Raw genomic sequence first — 19,161 nt, 5'->3', positions numbered from 1 at the left:
TTGGTTTTGAGGTTTGATTATCAACCTGAAGATAAGAGAGCACAAAGAATAGCAATCTCAATTGCTGCAGGTAGGGGTGGGCCTGCTGGCTGTCGGGGGTGGAGTTTTGTTTGTGCGTCCTCTTCCTCCAGTCATTGAAAAGTATAATTAGTAATATTCTTCATAAACACAGTATAGAAAGCATGCCTACTGAATTATAAAAACTATGAACACCACCTCATGTTAAAATGACTAGAATATTCTTATTCTGTCTTCTACGTTCTCATATCTGTCTGGATTTATAACATACTGTATGTGGCACAGATTAATAACTTACTATATAACTTACATTCTAGTATGTATTTAGTCTCTTTAAAATATTCATAGAAATTAAATGAATTTGCTGATGTATTTGCATGTTGTACACCCAATATATGTTCTGTGAGTTTAGTGAGTTAATGGTATTTCGCTCCTGCATTACATCATTCAATATAATATGACTAGAATTTCTGCAGATATTGCGAAAAAAAAACTTCTGCTGCAGGCAAAGCTGAACACATCACACATCAGGACCACTGCACCCAACCCGGTGACACAAAAAAAACTAAGAACATGTGCTAAAAAAACAAAAAAACTAGAATGTGGAACGTGGTATCCGAAAAAAACAAAACAAAACATTGTGCCAACATAAAACCACTCACATTCTGACTTTCATAAAAGTTCAACTCCCAACAGACAGACGAGGGGCCACCAGGCGCCTCCCACAGTTAGCTGTTTGTGGCGTGGATCTATCGTCTTGTCAACCAAATTCACAGTTTCCTGCCTGCTCTGCTTCCACGATCGCTGCAGTCTGGGTTCATGAGTCAGGTCAGTGTTGAGGCTGATCTTAGTAGGGTGGAGCCCTTGGACTTGAAGGTAGAACAACACAATCACAATCAGGCTGAGAGACAGGCACAAACATTTCTGTGACACTTCAACTAAACTGTATTACAGAAAAATAAATGGGCTTGAGTATCTGCTGTCCAATTTCAGTTTCCCACTGAATTAAGACTTATTTGCTTCGGCACACACACAAGAATGGGATACTTACTGGCATACAAAATGAAGACATACAAACACTGCATTCTGCACAAACACAGCATAGGCAAATGAAAGCCATCTTCTTGACTTGTTTTAACCTGAACAAGGCCTCACTCCTTCCTGCATGCACACACATGCACAAAGACACACGCGCACACGTACACAAACATATTTCTGTCCCCACTTAGAAAGCCTCTCAGCTTCTTTTCGCTTCATTCAGTACAAATAACTTCACGGTGGGATAAAAGCATAATGTTTCCAGAAAACCTCTTCCCCCCACTTCGCTTCACTCTTTTGGCCCCATGTTCTCCTTCACTTTTTCCTCCAACCCCCTTCTCTTGTGCTCTCTGTCCAAAAGGACATTCTTATTTCATTAGAGGGGGGTCTGGGAGGCCAAGAGGGTAAACAAAACCTCTGTAATCAACAGCAGGACATACACAACCACAATGAGCCAATCAGAGCCTAGTGTCCTTTTAGACAGAACCATACCTAACCAATACAAATCCACACCTGGACGTTCAGAACTTGAACTTGCCAACTCAAACTCAGCACTTTGGTTTGCATGGAATTCAAAATGTAGTCTAGCACTGGGAGTCAAGGTTATCCATAAGACGCACCAATCAAAGCTAGAATGCACGCCTGCAAAGACTCCGATACACACACGTGCACACTGATCCCCGGCTATTTGTCTATCGGTGCTGTCATCTCTGTTTGCTCATATTAGGGAGGGCTCACTCAGGGACAGGATATGGGGATTAGGTCTGGCCTTATTGCGCTGTAGCTACACACCGCTAAATGGCTCCCATCTGTTCTCACATAGAGAATGGCTAATACACGTTAGCTGCACTCGCATTGTGCACTGCCAGAATAACAGCAGTGGATAGATGAGTAGCACTGATATCACTAGCCACAACACCACTCTGTGCTAAAGGCTAATGTGCCGGGCTTATTCTATTAGATTGGGACAAGAAGCACTAATACACACGTACATACACACACACGTGCATACACGCGACATCGTGATATCTGATTGGAGATACCGGAGCAGTAGGCTAGTCACGGGTCCAACTCTAGGTTTACCTTGAAGGAATATACGTTAGAGCAGGGAAGAAATCTGGGGAGAGGTGGAAAGAACAGAAGGGATGGAAAAAGATGGAGAGATGGAAAGAGAGGGAGAAAGGGGGCAGTGTGGTCTGTTTCATTACGGTGAATCCTGACACTGCTGCATTCTCAGCACACATGGACTGGATTATAGGCTATGTGGGCTGCTCCAGCACTGTATAGCTCAGCAACGCTCTCTTGCACACATACACATACACACACACACACACACACACACAAACATCACAGCTAAACACACTAAAGCTTTGCACTGTAGGAAGACAAACCATTTACTCACACACAAGCTATAGGACTTTTAATCCCTAAAGCAGGACAAGGGCAAAGTGCACAACTACTAAGTCATTGAGGTTAGAGACAGAATCTGCTTGTGATGGTCCACCTGTGGATTACTGGGGGAAAAGAATGAGATGCACTGGAAACTATGAGTATACCATGCTGCCTAGTTTTCTCTGTCGTTCCCACATAAATACATGAGCACCCTTCCCCCTTCCCTTTCTTTCCCCATCTCTATCTCTCATCTCTCACATGTACATTTATAAATCTCTCTTTTTCTCTGTCTCTCTTTGTCTTACACACACACACACACACACACACACACACACACCTCCAAGCACACCACAACCCTCCCTGCACAAACCTCATGCTGCATGTCTGCGTTCAAAGGCATCCTGAGTCTATGGGGGGCTTCAATATAAAACCCCCAAAACAGGAATTATCCTTTATGACTCTGCATTCTTCATTTTATGCTTTTTCAGCTTGCAGCTGAAAAAAAAAGCTTCATGACTGTTCTGTGTTGTATTGTAATTAACTACCCCACACACTGGCACACAACAGGGTGGGGTAGCACGGTAAAACTTTACTACGACTGAAAAAGTGGGGAGTGGCGAGCGGAGACAGACTTGTCCATCTCTGGTTTTTCTCACTGTGTCGTTTTTATCACCTATGGGACCTGGTACACTCGCTTTTGGCTTTAGGGCTGTGTATAGGTCTGAAACCACCAAGCTACCTATATAGCCGCAGAGTACAGACACACAGCACGCAGCACGGCCAGCATATTGCACTTCACAGAATGGCAGCCATAAACCTCTGAATAAACTGAGGCTCTTTAGTCGACTGAAATTCATAAGCAATGGGAAAAAGAGCCGGCTTCTATTACACTCTCTTCTGTCAGAGTTGGGTAATGCTGTGGTTATTGTGGTACCATCAATATAGCTCGGCTAATGGTTACCCGAGCCCACTGAGGAAGCCTATTGTGTAGAAGATCATTAAAATATCTATAGCAGATATACAGAACTACATCCTGGCAAAGACTTTATTAACTTCAAAATTAGTAGAAGAATGCTGTGCAATAGAAACTCACTGTGGATTAATGGATGGAGGGTTACCACGGTGATGTTCATCATGCCCATATTCCCTCTTCATCATCCTGTAAGAAAAACATAGGGAGAAGAATAATTGTCATTATCCACCCATTAACCATCATTTTACATGTTGTCAATACTTTATGTGAAAAGTCAGACTAAGCTATTTACCGTACAAACTTTGGCCCAGTGATTATGTCTTTACAAGTGAAGTCTCCTTGCCTAATCTTACGGTCCTCCTCACCCCCTGTGGCTTTTAATCAAAACAATCCTGCTCATGCTCCTCATTCAGAAAAGCTGCACATGATATCATATGAAATGCTTTCCTCAGTGTGATTGTTAGGAACCAATAACTAAACACACAAGGGGTTTCCTTGGGGCTGAAACTGTGCAGGCGAGAGCCCTGCAAACAGGAAGGCTAATTCACTCAGACACTAACATTACAATGGTTAGCATGAACTGGCAGCTCACTATAGCCAAGCTCTTGCCTGCATAATGCTCAACTAGACTCAGGCAAAGTGGAGTCTATGCTAACGCTACATAAGAGCAAAAAACACAAGGGCCTTGGCTGCAGTCCACAGTGGCTTTGGTTGGACTGAGTGGTTGTGACAGGCTCAGTAAACTCAGTAGGCTACACCTAAGCAGCTAAGCTATAGCTATAATGGCCTTTCAATGGAACATGCTCAATGCTAAATGCTAACATGCAGTGAATGGCTGTGACAGGCCCTGTAAACAGAGCCAGACCTATAACCACTCGCACTGCCAGGTTAAACACACACATACACACACAGACACGCACAGCAATGCACACACACAGAAACAGGGCAAATACCATGTGCTACTTCTCATAAACCCGAAGCAGGCAGCATGTTAGGGCTTAGAAAAAAAAAAGAACAACAACCCAAAAGAAAAAGGTTGTATAATTCTCTCTGATAAACACTTTATGGCTGTTTTCTATTTCCTTTCCGAGGCTGCTGCCAAGTATCTGGCAGTGGTGCTGGCATGGCTAAATGAGAACAACATGAACACAACATGCCCGTCAAACTGCACACACTTCATGCTGAGACACAGACCTGGGGTACATCTCTAGAGGCTAAATCAACTTCCAGTGCTTGTCTCCTCTGATTAGATTTCACCTGTCCTCAAACGAAGTCAATCACAGATTAAGTAGAGGACAGGGAGTATAGTTAGAAGATTGGGATGGATCCACTAACTGTAGCAACACGCTTTGAATGGCATGTGGTTTGGCTCCTTAGAAAACCTGTGTCCATTATTCCAGTGCATGCATTTGTGTCTCAAATGAGCCTGGGTGTGCATTCGGTGTATATGTGTTTGTGTTTGAGCAAACGCAAATGCAAAAAAAAAAAAAAATGCATGTGTGGTCACTGTAATGTTATTCATGGCACTAGCTGTATCTTGGAAAGGCATTGCGGTCTCCAGGGTGAGCGTGCAGACCCTCTTCATCATCATTATCATTATCATCATCAATCATCCTTCGAGTGGCGTTCCTGGACCCAGCAATGCACTGAACCACTGGCCGCACTTGGATATTACATTTGAGAGGGGAGAGATGGAGAGAGAGAAAGGACTGAAGGAAAGAATGAAAGAGACAGGGAGGCATGGAGAGAAAGAATGTTAGTGGGAGGAAAATACACAAGGAAGAAAAGCAATGTTGAGGAAGACACAGTAGAGGTATGATAAGAAAAAGAGGCAAAAGCATTTTTAAAAGGTAGACAACAGAAGAGAAAAAGCGGAGGAGAGACTGAAGTGTAAAAGAAGTGTAGAAAGAAAAACAGAGTAATTAATTACGTTTGAAAGAGGGAGATTAAAGGAGTGTGTTTAGAGGAACAACAGTCTAATCTTTGGGACTTTAGTGGCATCCAGACTGTGTGACCTGACATCCCTCATCAGCTGTCCACACACACACACATGCAGACACACACACACGCACACCTTGGAGGCCTTAACCTGACCCCTGCCCAACTTCCCCATTAGGTCAAAGATCAGATATAAGGAAAAGCCATGAGGTGATTGGCTGACCTCTGTCAACAAGGTCTGTTCTTCTTGAAGCATGTGTTCTTGACATAAGAGGGAGATCGACAGAGAAACTATTTAGTTATTTAGCTGACAATTGCTTGTAGCTTGCAGACAGAAGTGGATGATGACGTCTTGACACACATCTCTGATTGGACGTTTTGTTCCTATGCAACGTGCCTTAACTTAATCCAATTTGCAAATTAACACATTTGCAACCACTGACTTTCATCTAAACTTAATTTAATGGTTTTCTCGTTTTTGTTCTTCTTTAAAACCTATTCAACTTTAATTTTCCCCCAAATGTTGCACACAAGACGTGAGCCATCACAGTTCCCTTTTATAGACATTAAAATTCAACTTTAAGAGAAGGTCTAATTTAGCCAATTGGCTCAGATTTTTTTGTTATTTTGTTATTCCCCACATCCTTAACAAGATTTCCCAGCAACCCTAAAAACTTTTAGCAAGGCTGTTTCAGTCCAACTTGAAAAATTGAAATATCACTTGCAGAGAGCTACTGTTTCATATGTCAAACACTATAAACATACTGCTGCAGTAAAACAGTGCTGCATAGCCATACTGAAGGAAAGATCTTTATATGTGTAAAATAATAATGTGAGAGTAATGTGTGATACTAAACGCTGAACCCCTGCAGCTCAGGGGTTTAATATGAAGCCCACTGTGGTTGCACGTACACTACAATACAATGAACAATGCACAGACTTGACAGCGTTACAGTATTATTTTAGCAAGTCAGATGAATAACACAACATAACATAATCTAATAACTACACAGCTAGAATTTAAAGGTGGTCCTTGTGGGATTGCAGAGTTTTTGTTTCAAGGATTAAGATCATTATCCATGTCATTTGTTTCCCCACTTTAAACTTCTAAACATATGCTGCGAAAAATTCAAAATTAGATGTAGATTCATTCTGTTGTTCAAAAGGATGCAAATGCTCACATAAATATACCCTGCTGTAATATATAACTCAAGTGTGGCTGAGTGAAAAGTGTGCATATGGATGTCAATCAACCCCAGACCCTCACATTCTTTTAGGAATCAAAAATAGACTTTCCACGGGCGTAAAAGGCTAACATAATATTAAAACCAGCTATCCTGTCCTCTTACATATTGCTGAGGTATGTGTGGGGTGATGCATAGATATTATTGTGTGCTTGTCTGTGTGTGCGTGTGTTGGGGCGGTATTAAGGACAGGGGATCCCCGGTGCATGTTTGACTCCAATTTAGACAGCAGTTTCAGAAACATTTATAATGTCTAGAAACATGTAATAGTGCATATCAAATAGAACAGATGTGGGATTTCGGGACAGAGGTGGAAATCCCCAGGTATTAAAGGTATTAAAGCTCCAAACACACTTTCACACACACTTCATCTTCATAGTTTGGAATCTCCCCAATCACAGCCTCTGACAACAATAGAGCTGTGATGAGTTTATATTGCATTCGAATAACCCGAAGCTTTTATCAGCTAATGGAAATGTGGACTGCGAAATCATCTTTGTCTTTCTTTGAAGATTGCTTTCTCCCGTTAGCGATTTCATCTGGGTACACAGTATCAACAAAGACTCAGGTGTGCGTCTACACACGCAAACGTACAGGCATGCATATGCCTGAAGTATTCACACTTGCACGCACGCTGACACAGATACACAAACACTTTGCTCTGATAACAACAACAGTTTGTTCTTCGTCAGCTGTCTTTAAACAGACACATTAAGTCTGTCCTCAGGGTAGTCTGGATATGATACAGACAGAAAGAAGGAGCTCGTATGAGAGGTGAGTGATATATAAACTAATCTCACACACAAATCCCATCGATCAAAAACACTCATTTGGCAGCTTTCCCCTTCAGGCTCCTTATCTCGCTGATATGAATAAGTCTGACTTGGCATGAAGTAATGGGGTTGAGGGAGAAGAGACAGAGGAGAAGAGAGAGGGGAAATTTCATGCTGCCGTGTCCAACCACAACTGACTGGTGGAGATGACAAATATGAAATTGTATCAACTTTAAAAGCATGAAGAAGAGAGCCCACAACATGTCAACTTGTGTAAACAAGCCCAAGCATTGGAGTTTTTGGTGTTGGTGAGTGTGTGTGTCTGTCTGTCCCTGCTTGTGTTTGTGTGTGCACATTCATAATGACCTGGTCCATAGGGGGTCTGTGGTTGGGATGTGGGGGTCCTCTTGGCAGGCTTCGGTGATGCACGTTTGCTGAATGCAAGTGGTGAGAATGGTGAGGATGATGCTGTGGGTGGATGTGATCTTCCTCGTAGTTATCGGCTATCATCTTCATTCTGCTCTGAGTCTGCCAAAAGAAAAGGAGATAAACAAGAAAATTTATAATCCATAATTATAACATGCGTACACTAGGCCATTTGTTTCCCCAACACTGCCTATTTGTTTCTTTAAAAAGTTCTCGGGGTCTTAGAATGATTAGGCTGAGGGATTCTTGGATGGGGGGAAAGCTTGTTGAAAGCCATCACAGATGATAAAAACTGTGCCGCTAACAACACTTGACAGGTCATAAATTGAGTGAGTCGGAGTGCCTGATGAAAATATTGTAAGTCTGTCAAATGTCATCCATGTTGGAGATTATCATTTAATTGGATTAGATGAATGCTAGTAAGAACAGTTAGTGAGTGTTTCATGTAGCCTAAGGCCACAGGCGTTCTGGCCCGGATGAAGCAACCTCATTTTAGATGTCATTGATTAAAATTGCACTCAAATATGCAAGGGTAAGTATGACTATGTGTCCTTTGTTTTTGTCTGTGCATCTGTATGTATTTGTGTGAGTGTTTGTGAAAGAGGCTGTCATCCTGCCAACATCATTGCTTTGGAGAGAGATAACAGCAAAAGCTGACTTAACGTTAACAATCAGCCTTAATCCAGTGAGGCCAGCTGTCCGTGAGATCGACAGAGACAGAGTGGGTGCAGATATATTGACAGGCTGAGCTTTATTCCCCTGACTGCAGATACGTCGCCTGAGGCCGGACATGACTACAGAGCAGGAGGTGGGATTGTGTATGGGATGAAGATGATTGGAAGGAAAGATATGCACACTTCTCTCATCCAGAATGCTGCGGCTTTCCTGTTTTAAATGAGAGACAGACATGGCAGGAAGAGACAAAAAGACTGAGTCAGCTGTGAAGGTACAAGGGAGATGGTGTTACAGTAGTACGCAGCCTGGGGACATTGCTGCTGAGATAAGGAGCTGAGACCTAATGACTGAGGAAACGAGCCAGTCAGGATCACAGGAGAGGATGTGGCTGGTATTAAAGAGGTTAGCAATTAGCTTAAATTGGAGAAGAGCTGCTTAGATAAGGTGAGAACATTGACACAGGGGTGAGAGGGACAGAGATAAAGATGAAGAGTGAGGTATGGAGGAGGGCTCAGACACACACAAGACCAGTGGTTAGAGCAGTTAAAGGGTAGGTTGAGGTGTACGGCCCTCCGTGACCTCAGGTGTTGACACTAGCAGGTGTTACTGGGTGGGGCTGGCTTCAATTGCAACACTTACAGAGCTGACACCTGTCATTGAGACCAGGGAAATCACTATCATATACCATGCAGCTGATTAAACTACTGTACTGCTATGCAGTACATACTGTAGGTGCTGCCACATAGACTCTTTCCCAATGCTTAATAATGGTAGTTAATTCTCATAGAGAAATATTTTTGCAACTAATTTGTGGCCAAGGGTCCAAAAGGCTAATGTGTGTTTAGTCCTTGCAGCTAATCTAATAAGAACCATATTACTTGTTCCTGTTCATCTAATTACAACCATGTTTGATAGGATGAGAAGCCAAATGTCCTAGAATGTATTCGCATGTGTGCGTGTGTGCGTGTGTGTGTGTGTGTAGTTAATATTTAATGACCTGAGACACAAACACAAATGAATGTAGTGATGAATTGCTTCTGGAAGAGACTGAGTGTGTGGTCAGGGCAGCCCACATGTGGCCATCCAGTTTATTCAAACACACACATCCACCTCTCTTCTTACAGGCATATTCCTGTGTGCTTGTGTAAAGAAGGTGTGCGCATATAAAACGTCTATGTGGTGGAATGTGTGTGTTTTAATTAGTGTTAATTAGGGGGTTTGCAGAGTAAACAGCTCAGTAATGGCCCGCAGGCCTGCTTGTAGATCAGGCTGCCTGGAATAGACACAGGTGGCACTGCTGGGAGGGGAGACACGAGAGGAGAGGGGAGAGTTCTTCATTGACATCTCTAACCATAACAGATTTGGCCTTGACTGTATGTGTGTGTGGTGAGTGGGTCTCTGCGTGTGTATCAAAGAGCAGCTGCTGGTGTAAACATGGCAGTGATGATCCCGCTGCTGTGCTCACAGCTGCATCCCAAACCTCAATCCAAGCCCTCTGTAAATCACAAGCCTGTCCTGATTAGAGCAGAGCTGTATTAACACACATGGACACAGGAGGCTGACAAGAAGGGCCTTAAACAAACCGGCAGCTGGGGAAAGGCTGCACAATTTTCACACTTATACATACTCCTTTGATCAGGTCTGTGTGGCTGTGTGTGTGTGTGTGTGTGTGTGTGTGTGTGTTTGCACCGTTGCCATTCTATCCCAGTAAAACGAAGTCACATAGTGACCCCGCTCTAAGCAGGGAGATAGTTTTACATAAGCCGTTCTAAATGGCACACCTCTGAGGACACAAAATCCATCTTTTCAGCATGGAGAGAGAAATGACGGATGCTCGAGCGTGTCCAAAAAAAAGAGAGGGAGAGGAAAAGGAGAAAGAAAATCACAGAAAATGGCACACCTCTGAGGACTCTGAATTAATCTTTTCTCGGCTTCAAAGCACCAGTGACGTTTGGTCGTCCATCACTAAGATGGAGCCACTCAAAGAATTCCCACACGGGGACCCATTTGTTCCGACTCTGTCCTCAAGAAGTCTAAACACTACACTCTTCATGTGTGTATCGCGGTGTGTGTCTTTGGTGAAGAAGGCCTATGCCTCAAAGGGAAGCAAACTGTCTGAGAAAGGAAAGTTTGTCTTAGACCGCCGGCTTTATGCACACACACACACAAGATCTTGAGCGGGACGTGGGGAGGTCAGACAGGTCACTGCTATCTGTAAATCTATCTGCTCTCTACAGATCGGCTTTCTCCTATGAGACTCCGAGTTCCATAATTCTTTGGCATTTCCTGGTCAGTTTCCTTCCGCCATTGCGTTGAGGACCTGAGGAAGGCGACCTATTCTGATATGTGTGTCAATGGGTCAGAAGACAGAGAGCCGGTGTGTGTCATGTCAGACAACATAATCTCTGGGGAGCTTATTCTGTGGAATGGAAGGAACCTAAGTAGTGCAAAGACTCCCTATAGGAACTACTTACTTTACAGCATCCATAACATTAATAGATAACCAACACTTTAAAAGCCCCGGTGCTAGGTAGCCATAGCTCTGTCTGGTACACTTTCCACTTAGCAGTAGTACTTACATGGATTTATAAGCAAGTGTGCCAGAACAGGTTTACGTGTAAAAGAAAAAAAGGGGCAAAGAAAGTATGTGCAAATGCTGCTCTCATCCCTTTCGTTCTTTTCTTCTCCTCTCCTCGGCTCCAGGCCCAGAGGCCACATCGTTACAATTACAGCTCATCACATCATCAGGTGGACTGTAACTGCTGGTTACCCAACGGGAAAACATGACGCATCCAATGGCGATAAACAGATAATAAGCTTTCCTTGAAATTCCTTGAATAGAATTGCACCCCCTAGGAGCTGTTTACCGTTTACGAGACACGAACAAACATAGGTTCGCGCTTAAATGCACACCCAACCCACTGCATCTGTTGACTTTTAAATGCAGAATGTTTCCCAGAAGCCTCTGTGACTCAGGAGACCGTATATCTGGACTCCCTGCTGTAAGCTCATTATCGTTAGCATTCACGTTAACTCAGTCACTGATGTGGTCTGACCAGACCTTAATGACCCACATACCTTCATCAGCCTCAGGTTATATTGTCAGCCTGGACAACATGGGAAATAGGTGTATGCTTGTCGGTATGTGTGTGACTGTCTGCTGGGATTCATATCTGTTTGACCAGAAGACGTAAAACAAAAAAGTCCGCCGGTGACTCACCAATGATACCAGCCCACGTCTGCGACATGAGTGCATCTATTAACTTTGATTACAACATGATTTCTAAGAGTTGCTCATTGTGTTTACGTGCTTGGATTTGGACTCACAGGTCCGGCTTGACTGCTTTGGCTTATGATGATGGAACACAGTAAGTGTGGTTTGAGGCGGGGAAGTCTACTCTGTTAACTACCAGGAATTATTAACCTCTATCTGTTCCTGGTTTTAAAGTTCAAAGGTCTGCCTATGAGGCTGTTTGTGCAGGCAGGGGCTTCACCATCTGCAGCAGGTTTGAATTTGTAGTCCTGCTTTGATTTACAAAGCCAGGATCAGTCCTAAACAGTGACCACAAAGGCCAGGCTTCATTTGATTAATTTGCAGGCGAGTCAACCACCGTAAATTTAATTCATCGTTTATATGCACATATAAATAGCTTGGTGGTCGCATGTGGTGGATGTACCTGCTGTTTGAGCTGGTGCATGAGCCTGTCTTTCTCCCTCTTTAAAGCCATCACTTCCTCCTGGGCTTTCTTCCGATGGGAGGAGGATAACTCCAGCAGGGCGATGTTAGCGTCCTTCTCACTGATGGCTGCCAGCAAAGCTTGCTGCCTGAGGGGACAAGAGTGGAAAATGTGGAGAGAAAGGTGCCAAAGGTAAGACGGAATGTTGGCATAAATGGACAAATTCTAAACATTTTTGTTCTCCAGAAAAACTCTAAAATGTGTTTTACAGTCAGGAAATAGACAGGTGAACACACAGATACGCGGCATGTGCAGCTGTGGGTCCTTACGTATGTACGCAGATGTCACAGAAAACTCAGTCATTCCAGAGCTCCTGAAGTCAGACAGCAATTCCACAGAAAAGAAGCAGACATCTTTGAAGTGGTCTGCTAAGTGCTGTCTTAGTGGTACCTCAGTGTGACTCATAGTGTAATAGAGGCTAATAGAGCGGGCTGAGGAGGATATGACATCTTTCCTCTGTCACCGCTGGTTACCACAATGTGTGTGTGTATGTCTGTGGGTGTGCGTAAGGACGGGGGTGGCAACAAATGACTGTCTACAGGTGCAGTGGAAACATACCACCAAGCGTCATCATACACACAACCTATACACCCACAGGACCCAGGGGGAATGCCTTGCATAACCCTTTCGAAATAAGTCTGAGTTTTCTAAGTGACGTATATCCTCATCATCAAGCAGGATGTTGTAAATCCATGTTGTGACAAATACACATTCTGTCTTCTTGTAAACCCAGTCTTATAAACACCCTTAGAAGGACAAACATTTTCTCATAGACTGCCAGACATACGCACCTCCTCAACTGTGGTCATTAACCCAAGGTGGACTGTAAAACACACATTTATGTGTGATTCTTTGTCTTTGCAAAGTTCATCTGAATGACCATCGTAGGCGTCTCAAGTTGTCTAACACTGAAGGTATTTTAATTTGGATAAACATAACGTGGCTGAACTAGAGACTCTTAAATAGCATTTGAAATTAGGAGGGCACTAAACTAGCATGGTAAGGTAATGTGTGGGTTTGTGTAAGGTGACGGGTAGAGGAAGAGGAGGGAGGGTGAATTCAAAATACACTTTGGACTCAATTAAAAATTGACCTGCATTGGAGTGTTTTTATTCCATGATTTAAGTCCCTGCAGAAATAACTCAATTGCGAAAATAAACATGCTGAACTCAGAATAAAGTCCTGCTGGCCTGGGACTCAACATTCAGTGTTTTTAGTACAATTATCTGCATGCCGCATCTGGATTCTGGATTCTCCCATTGAAGGCCATTAATAGGCCTCTGTGTGCTTGCATTTTGTGCATGTATTTGTGTGTGCATGCATGTGGGTTCTGACATGGATCGGAGCAGCTAATCACACCATTAATCACAGAGCGGGACCAATGTGACACTTTTCGTCTCCCCACACCTCCACTGTTATTCCTTTTAATGTTCACTGTAATGGGAACACACACACTCCTACACACCAATGCACCGACCTACATTGGACGTACATAGAAGTACTCTTTACTGCCATTCACAATGTAGAATTGTGAAAGTAATTGTTGCCAAAGAAATTCAAGCCTTATGATGAAGTCTTCATTTCAGAGTGTGGTATAACAGCAATCCCAGTTCCATTACTTAATCTTTGGCTCCAAGAGGTGATCCATAGAGTCATATATGGGCAAGGAATGCAGCACAATGTGTCACTGTTGTAAACAGTGTGTCAGATTAACAGCCCTAACCTACTCACAGGATGGCCATCTTTACACCACACTACACTAAGAAAACTGTAACATCCCAATATTCAGACTTTTCTTTATCCCCTTTAGCAATACCCTCGTGCAAACACAGCTCGAGATCTCTGCGTATTTAAGCCAGTATGTAACAGTCACCAATACATAAGCAACCTAAGTGGTTGATGCATTAAGTGCAGGGCCAGCTTGGTGGAAGAAAAGCGGAGCGGTGAAATGTTAGGGGCACTCAACCCCACCCCAGTTTTAAAGGGGAGGTTTATCTAATCTGGGAACTCATCTGAAAAAGCCAAACAAAGATCCATCTTTTTCTGACCACCACTGAGACACTTCGTCACTTCATTAATTCTGCCAAACGAAACTGAAGAAAGACATAGGGATAAAAAAAGAAAGGAAAAGAAAGATAATAATGACGATGATGATACTTTGCTGATTCAAGCAAGTGTTGCAGTGACATATTTCCATTTTACTTCAGCTAAAGAAAAGACAAACAAAAAACCCAAGTTGTCTCTGTACACTCTGACGTTATCTGTGGAATTGCAGACCTCTAAATAAAGCTAAAAGAAAGCTGTAACGACACGGCTGTCACATCCCTCTTAAATGCATTCCCTAGCGCAGAAACAGATTTTGCTGAAAATTACTGAATAAGATGTAAGATGTAAGAGTCTGACTGAGTTAAACCTCTCAACCACAGTGGCTGCCATGCTTCAGTGCAAACTAAATCACTTCCAGGCTCTAAATTAACACAGCAGATTACGGCGCTGTCTCCCTGTGGGTGCTCTCTGACTGGTACAGCAGTCTTCTGCTGAGTGATGTCTTCCTAAAACAATAAAAAAAGAGGACATTATTATGATTAGCCAGCCTGTAAACTTTGTCTCCCCACATCCTCAATCAGTGATTATGTGTGCATGGTGTGTGTGTGTGTTGATTAGTATTACTAACAGCCTTTGAACCTGAATCACACTGGAGTATTTAATCACATTTGATTTGAGCGGCCATTTGGCCTTAGTTGTAGGACACACTTGCCACATACATGAATCTAGCAGCCAGGATCCATCTATTAGACACGTGCACACACGCACACAAAGATAAATGCTTGTACTGCATCTGCTGACTGATCTCGAGTGGGTAAACCTTCTCTCTTTCCTCCCCTCTTGTCTCACTCCCTGCTTAACTTTGACTTGGCGTCTCCTGGACAAACAAAGGATTATCTTAATTTACCTTCTGATTGAAAGAGTGGGAATAAAATGGTTTTTCATGACATACTTGTAATTAGTCTTTGTAAAAGTCAGACCCCATGCACTGAGATGTCATAAGACACTCCAATAAAAGGACAAATAAATCCCACTGGGGCATCCCTTGTGTCAAAAAACCATCTACTTTAATTTTTAGATGCTATAAGATAACACTACTAGTGCTGACAAGGCAAACATAACGCTCACATAAACAGTTGTGCATTTATATTAATCTCACATTCCTCTATCACTTATAGTATTACAGAGTAGGTTAGACAGAGCATGCAAGGCTCTGTGGAAAAGCATGCAGGCTGGACTGACATCTTACTTATAAGGGGTAAAATTCTTGGCTCGACTACAACATGTGATTCCAATTGAACCTTCATGGTCCCTGGGACATATTGAGACATTTGGATCTACAGAGGTGGGAGATGGATGGCTAAAGTACATGACCATGCGATGAGAGGTGAGAGGGAAAGGAGGAGGAGGAGGAGGAGGGGGTCAGAAGAGATATGGAAAGGAAAAAAAAGGAATGCAAAGAGTGGAACAAGAGAAGGGTAAGGAGATGTGAGGCGGAAGGAGATAATTCAGGACAAAGGAATGAAAAACGAGGAGAGAAGACTTTGATATAGACATCCTTCAGGTTGGGCTGCTGTCGAAAAGACTGCGATGTCACAGGGCAGATGAGAGACTGGCAGGTCACACAGATTTCTGGGTGACGGGGGGTTAAGATAAGGTCACGAGTGAGCATAGACACATGCGTACAATTGCAGAAAAGAAAAAAGAAAAGAGGAAGTTAGGGGAGGTGTACTGCGGCTGTGAGGGGGGATAGAAAGCACAGCAGAGCCAATGGGTCAAGAATATAAAATAAAAAATAAAAAAGATATGGCAAGAGATGAACCCTAACCCTAGAGGAGAGGGGAGTACTGTATGTGTTTGACAAGAGTGACTGCCACCTGTGCTGCATGATGGAGAAAAGAGGGAAGAAAATGAGAGGAGGAAGGGAAGAAAGGAGCAAAGGTAAAGATTTAAGAGTCCCAGCCTACCCTAAATCAGCTCAGCGCACTCCATGTTGTTATTCCTAGGCGTCACGGTTGAGGGATGTGTGTTTATAATTTGTGTTATGACTTACTTGAAATTATGAGTGTGGAGAGTCAGTGGGACAGAAACAGATGCGTCCGTGTGATGCCCGAGGGAACCATCAATACTGTCTGCCCCTAAGTGCAGTGTGTTCATGTGTGCGTGCATTTTCCTGTCTGTGCACACTTTTGCGCTTTCATGTCCTATGTGCATGTGTGATATATTTTGTTAGCAAGAACATGGGGAGCCCAGTAATATCTGTTCCCAGAACATCCATTATGAGGTCTTCCAGTTTGTGATCATTTCCACCACTTAACTGTCCAGTGCTGCAGAAACATTCCGCGGGCATTTTATGGCAGTTCCTTGATTGTGAGTGTGTGAAGGTGCGGCACAAGGCCGGGGGGCCCCTGGCTAGGCAGTACTAGAGGCCTGTGGTGAGAGCAAGCAGAGGACATGAGAATGGGGCATGGTTGAGTGACACTATTATTTATGGCCTTGGAACACTGTGTTATTTACAACTGAGGAGGTAGGGAAAATGTCTATTTCCAACATAAAACACACGGTCTGGCTTCATTTGGTAAGCTTACTGCAAAGCCAGTTAAGATGGTAAATCTGTGTTTCAACTCAAAATGTGGGTTAAATGTATTTTTATGAGGTCCAAGTTTTGGCTACCATGGGTAGGATTAGCTCCATGCGAACCTGCAGCAGCTAACCTGAAGCCACATGGCAGATGCATGCATTACCCACTTCCTTCTGTATGCTTTCCTGGATTAAAGCCTGTATTTGTCTTCATCTGTAAGATAGGATTTATCCATACACCCGCCACAAATAAAACTTGCATGCCTTGTCTTGTTTGAAAATTTATGTCAACTCCAATATTCCTCTTGTGCGGCTATATTAGACAGTACATGCTAATCCTGAGCTTCAAGAAAGAATGATAAACTTTACATGCTAACCTTGAGCTGTACTTCCCCAAGAAAAATCCATGACAGCAGATGGTTCTCCTAGAACTGGGCCAGGTTGTGTGTGTTTTCACTTCACTAATAAAATATACAACCCACTTACTCTGCTCACCCCCACTCACACACTAGAACTCTGACCGATGGGGGGGGGGGGTTCTAATTGAAAGAGTATGTATCAGTTTTACAGCAACAAGAGGGAAAATACGAGGGGACAAAAATCAACAAATCTGCCAAAACTAGCCAAATGTTTAGAGTGGTAGCAGGGACGAGGAGAGATGGCTGACTGCTCCCAGAGATGAGCAGGGCCAGACGGTCACTGCTGCATTCCAGCCAGAGACACCCAGACAGACAGAAAGAGAAAGAGACCAGGTGGCTCTGTGAGTGTGAATGCAGACAATGAAGAGAGTGTGCTTACTTCCTCTTATAAGTCTTGGCAACCATAATATCTGAGAGACATGAGGATGTAATTTCAATTTAATTTCATATTGTTCAACATTTTGGAATTTCTTTGCAAGACTGTGAGATGAAAAAGATAAATCAATCTTTTGTGTGTGCAGAGTGTAAGATGTGGACGTGGACAATTAGCCTAGTTCAGAATAAAGATTGGGGGAACAGCAAGCTCAAAAATATGCCTACAAACATTTCTGAATATGACTAATTAATCAACATATTAACCAGTCTTGCTAAAAAAGAGGAAGTTACTGTACAGGTTGGCACAGTGAAGTTGCCAGATTTGATATCATCGTGCCTGAAACCTGTGATCATTGACTATATTTGACAACTGATGGATAAACTGGTGTTTGTCAACATATCCAGTAGCTTCTACACTCCCCCTCAAAATGCTAACTGATATTTTGATATTTTCCGTTTGCATAAGGATTAACAAACACACATTGTGACAACTTATAAGCTTTAGAGGCTGACTGCATCTCCATATGCAAAGACAAAAAAAGTCTGTCGGTGTGTTTAAGTGTCCTCTCTCACTTCCAGCTCCATTGCGTCACCTTCTGAGTATCAGCTATGGGTGGATGGATTCCTGTTTTTGTAAAAACAGGATAAATAAACAAGGCTTGTGGGATGTCAGTGATGATTATGATGTCACTTGCAGCTTTTTCCCATTTGGATGACCTTGGGTGTCTCCATGTGTACGTGTGTTTGCTTGAGTGCACATCTGTAAGGTTGGTCTTTCAAATCAAAAAAACACAAACACGCCCACCTACGCAGTCACCCTAACAATAAGGTGAGCTCTGACCCTAAACCACCACGGATCGTACCAATAGTTTAGCAGGGAGCACTCTCTTAAAAGGGCAGGTTTGTTTTCCACCTTTATCATCGCTCAGCTGACTGACAGTGTCTCCCCAAGGCACAAAAAACAAGACAGGGGGCTGTACTGTACCACACACGTGTAAGCCTCCCCTGCCTAGCAGTCAGACACAAGTTCAGGCATACACGCACACACACACACACATATATACAGCAACTGGGTTGTTTAAAGCTCCCTGTCATCTGAGTGAGAGGTGAGGGTCATAGAGTGAGTAACACTGCTCCAGTCACACTACTGTAAGAACACACTGACACACACACACACACACACACACACACACACAAAGGATTGAAGGAGAAACATACACACATATGCAGCGTGTTAAGAAAGAGCACTAAGGCCTCAGTATAAACACTGATGAGTTATACCCACCCTCTTGGCTATGTCTGATCCGACCAGAACACACCCACCCCTTCACAGGATGAACCTATACAGTATGTTGCAAAGGAGAGGGTGCATTGTTGAGGTCAGATCGGACGACAAATAAAATAAATGCAGAGGCGCGTGTCACATACACAGACTGTTGCTTTAATACAGGAGAAAACATATTGTTCTTATTATCGATTAATTTATTGATTAATTACATTGAAATTTGGTCTCTAATGTGTCAGAAA

The 19,161-nt window shown here is 43.1% G+C and overlaps 1 protein-coding gene across 1 annotated transcript in view; it reads right to left on the bottom strand.

The window, feature by feature from the left end:
- LOC104933184 (ERC protein 2-like) overlaps window positions 1–19,161 on the bottom strand; it is a 156,292-nt gene that overhangs the window by 29,874 nt on the left and 107,257 nt on the right. Inside the window, exons 17-19 of the mRNA XM_027288591.1 lie at window positions 12,155–12,302; window positions 7,743–7,904; window positions 3,542–3,607 (exon numbers count right to left, since the gene is read on the bottom strand). Coding sequence (XP_027144392.1) covers window positions 3,581–3,607; window positions 7,743–7,904; window positions 12,155–12,302 — 337 coding nt within the window. The 3' untranslated portion in view covers window positions 3,542–3,580. The remainder of the gene's footprint in view (window positions 1–3,541; window positions 3,608–7,742; window positions 7,905–12,154; window positions 12,303–19,161) is intronic.

Source organism: Larimichthys crocea, chromosome XV (genome assembly GCF_000972845.2).
Source record: "Larimichthys crocea isolate SSNF chromosome XV, L_crocea_2.0, whole genome shotgun sequence".
Lineage (NCBI taxonomy): Eukaryota > Metazoa > Chordata > Actinopteri > Sciaenidae > Larimichthys > Larimichthys crocea.
This window is presented reverse-complemented; position numbering and strand designations above follow the sequence as displayed.